This window comes from Tauraco erythrolophus, chromosome 10, assembly GCF_009769465.1.
Source record: "Tauraco erythrolophus isolate bTauEry1 chromosome 10, bTauEry1.pri, whole genome shotgun sequence".
Classification (NCBI taxonomy): domain Eukaryota; kingdom Metazoa; phylum Chordata; class Aves; order Musophagiformes; family Musophagidae; genus Tauraco; species Tauraco erythrolophus.
In genome coordinates, this window is record NC_141474.1 from 26,155,551 (window position 1) to 26,159,473 (window position 3,923).

At 59.2% G+C, this 3,923-nt stretch overlaps 1 protein-coding gene across 1 annotated transcript; it reads left to right on the forward strand.

The window, feature by feature from the left end:
* The first annotated feature begins 2,384 nt into the window (after positions 1 to 2,384).
* On the forward strand, positions 2,385 to 3,554 carry FOXE3 (forkhead box E3). Its single transcript, XM_086617703.1, has one exon. It carries the CDS (start codon positions 2,385 to 2,387, stop codon positions 3,552 to 3,554), a length of 1,170 nt encoding a protein of 389 aa, XP_086473829.1.
* Positions 3,555 to 3,923: the final 369 nt, after the last annotated feature.

The following is a 3,923-nucleotide window of genomic DNA, read 5'->3' on the forward strand; positions in this document are numbered from 1 at the left end:
TTGCTAGATGTGATCTCAGGTGCAGGCAGCTCCAGACCCAGCCATACTGTTGGGTTTTCATTTCTAACTCCTTTCCTGATGTTTAGACCAATAAAAAAAAAGGGGGGAGAAAGTGAGTGATAAGCAACGGCTGTTTGATATAATTGAATGAGAAAAGCTGGTCCTCCTTCACACCCCATAACCCTTTTTCCTCCTAAACCCATTCTTGCTGGATCATAATATAAGAAAATCTTTGCATTGACATGAAAATCTCACCAGTCAACATCTGCACAGCTGAAGGTAATTTTCTTTTTGCATCCTGGTGTGATCTTTAGTGGCTCCCTTCTTGGACGTCTGTCCTACCGTGCTCTTCAATGAATGGAAAAGTCAGATTCTCTGACCAAAACGAACTGGCTGCATTCAGATACTTGCTTGATTTAAATGCATGCACCCGGAGAAATAGGAATCTTCCATCTTTTTTCCCTCAGCTCTCTCAAGGTGAATGAATGGTCCCTGCTGTACCGTCGATTTGCCTTCCTCCCTGAAGATCTGTGTTTCACCTTGTCTCACCTGTTGTCTGTCCTCCAGCCAGCACTTACACTCTGGTTGTTATCCTTGTTTGGCAGAAGGGAAACTGAGGCAGTTTACTCCAACGGCAGCTGGTCTGTGGCAGATCAGGACTGGACCCAACACAGCTCTGTTAGACCCATGATTCGCTGCCTGAGCACTGGAGAGTGGAAGAAAAGCCACAAATATCTGCAGGAAAAATAAAGCAAGAACAAAACCACATGCAGACACAAGAAGGAGAACGAGTGATGGTGGGAAATAACCTCGTCAATGAATTTAAAATCACTAGGAAATGCTTAAAGAAAAGGGCTGATGAATCTTTTCCTAAAGGCTGGGTGGCTTTTTAGTTTAGAAAGAAAGGGAGGAGGATGGCGCAACCTGGTCAAGATCACCTACTTGCCTCCATGGAAAAAAGACTTTCATCCTGCTCTGCTATTGGAAATACTTACCACCAAGTTACAAAGTTGAAAGCTGCAGCTTTTACTCCTCGCAGGACACACAGAGAGATCTGCCACCGCGTTAATGACTTAGATGTTTCCAGTCGTCTTTTCAGGACACCGACATGTAGCTACATGTAAAGCTGTGATCCGGCTATAAAAGCCCTCCCGGGTTGTCCAGCCCACCCTTGTGCACTTGCTCCCTTACCTGCTCTGGGCCAGGCTCTCCATGGGCGGGCATCTGGCTTAGAGGTGGTGATCAGCAGCACTGGGTCAGGACAGTGTGAAAGTCCACGGCTTTTTTGATGATAATAAAGCAGTCAGCAGCCCCTCGGCTCTGGTATCAGCTTATGCCTTTAACGGGGGGCTGTGGTTCCGCCTAGCCAGCTCTGGAGCGCAGGATGAGGTCCGAAGAGGTTTTCCCTGAAACCTAGCAGAACTTTGAGTTCGGTGTCTTCCTTCAGCTTCAGCCGTGGGCTCAGCCCCTCTGCAGTGATAGAGACCCCCCGCTTCCCCTGTCCGCCCCCAAAATGCCATCCCTGTCGCGCATCCCTTGCCCACCCCGCGGGAGGTACCTGCGGGCAGCCCCGAGCTTTGAGTACCTTTTCCCCTTTTTTCCTTTCTCCCAAGGGAAAAAAAACACAAAACAAAAACAAAACCACAAAAAACCCACACCCCACAACTTTTCCTAGGATTTCCTCACCCAGAAGGTCTCACTGGGCTGCAAAGTAACTAAACCGAGGGGCTTGGTTTCGGGGAGAAACCCCCGGCTGCTGCCGTCGCTGCGTCTGGGGCAGCCTCGGAGCGCTTTTCTCAGGAAAAAAGAAAAAAGACAACGAAATCCCCGTGGTGGAGGCGTCCCGGCGGGAGGTTACCTGCTCTGCTGCTGAGGGCTGGCTGCGGCACCACACTCGCCCTAGTCTGGCCGTCGGGACTCGTTTTGTTTAGTTTTTCTCCTGGGAGGAAACATCAGTTTAAAAGCAAGCGAAGCGCTGCGGAGAGCGGCCCGGGAGCGGAGCCGGCCGCCGCGCTGGCACCCGGGACCCCCGGGGGAGGGACCGCTCCGGGGCATGGCTGCGGAATCAAACCCTGTGGAGAGGTTGGGGGATTTAGCCGTGGGAGTCCGGACCCCTCCCCAGGGGCCTCCTCCTCCCGCCGGGGGAGAGGGGCCGGGGCGGGCCAGGCACCGCACGCCCCTCCGGGGGGGATGGCGGGGGGGAACGGCCGCCCTATATATTGCAAAGCGGCTCGGGACCGATCTCCCCATCGCCGGGAGCTGTCGCGGCGCCTGCCCCCCCCTCCCCTTCCCCTCCCTCTCCCCCCTTCCCCTCCCCTCAGGGGGGCTCTTTCTCCCGCCGCCCCCCCGCCATCCTCCGAAGAGGAGGAAGGCGAGGGCCGTATATGAACGCGGCCGGCTTCCCCTGCCTGCGAGGCATGTGCACGCTGCCGGCGCCCAGCCCCGCCGCGGCCAGCCCCGGCTCCCCCGGGCCGCCCCGGGGGTCTCCGCCCGCCGGCCAGGCGCCGCCGGTGAAGCCGGAGCCGCGGGGCGGTGGAGGCAGCCCTGCCCCGCCGCCGCCGCCCCCCGAGGAACCGCCGCCTCCAGCCGGGGGCCGCCGGAGGAAGCGGCCGGTGCAGCGGGGCAAACCCCCCTACTCCTACATCGCCCTCATCGCCATGGCCATCGCCAACGCCGCCGAGAGGAAGCTCACCTTGGGGGGCATCTACAAGTTCATCACCGAGCGCTTCCCCTTCTACCGGGAGAACCCCAAGAAATGGCAGAACAGCATCCGCCACAACCTCACCCTCAACGACTGCTTTGTCAAGATCCCCCGGGAGCCTGGCCATCCCGGCAAGGGCAACTACTGGACACTGGACCCGGCCGCAGAGGACATGTTCGACAACGGGAGCTTCCTGCGCCGGAGGAAGCGCTTCAAGCGCACCGACATCACCACCTACCCTGGCTACATGCAGAACTCCAGCGCCTTCACACCTCCGCCCGCTGGCCGCCCCACAGCACCAACAGCACCCTACCCCAATGCCCTCTGCTCGCCCGGCTATGGCCCCCAGCTCTCCAGCACCGTCTTCCACCCCTATGCAGCTGGGACAGCACCGCCAGCACAGCATCCCAGGATGTTCAGCATCGACAGCCTCATCAGCGGGCAGCAAGCCCTCCAGCCCTCGCCACCCGCCGACCTGGGCCACCCATCACTGGGCTTGGCTGGGGCTGAGCTGGCTCCCACCTGCTCCGCTGCCAGCTCCGAGCCTCCCTGCTTCCAGGCGCAGCCCGTCAGTCCTGGCTTGTTGGGCCGTGCCGGCCCTAACACCTTGGCTTACCCCTATGCCGCCTCTCCCCCCCACCTGCCCGTGGCTCAGGGCAGCTACTCGCCCGGCAGTCCACAGCTCTACGGGGCTCCCAACAGACTGGCCTTGCCAGCCATGCGGCCCCCGGCCTGTGCTGAGCACAGCGAGCAGCTCCTGGGGCTCTCCGCATCGCCCCTTGGCCAGTTCGGCTCCAGCAATGCCTACATGAGGCAGCCCAATTTCCCTGCTGGCCTGGAGCGGTACATGTGATGGGATCGGGGGGAGCTTGGCCGGACACCCCCAGGCTCCCACAAGCATCTCTGGACACGCGGACTTCTCCCCACTGTGGGGATCAGTTTGGGTGGAATCGGGGGTCCCTGGCCTCTGGCTGTGTGCAGACACACACGTGCAGGGGGACCTGGTTCCTCTTTCTAGGCTTATTTTTGACTGGAGGCAAGGCGATCTATTTTTCTGTCCCATTCCCTCCTGGAAAAGTTGCTTTGTGGCTGCATCTGGCAGGCAGGTCTCCCCCCACCCCAGGGGTGTCCCTTCCACACAGCCCGACCCCAGGGAGCTGTCAGGGACAGGGCACCACAAGGCACCCCATGACACCCCCGGGGTGAGAAGGATTGTGCCCAG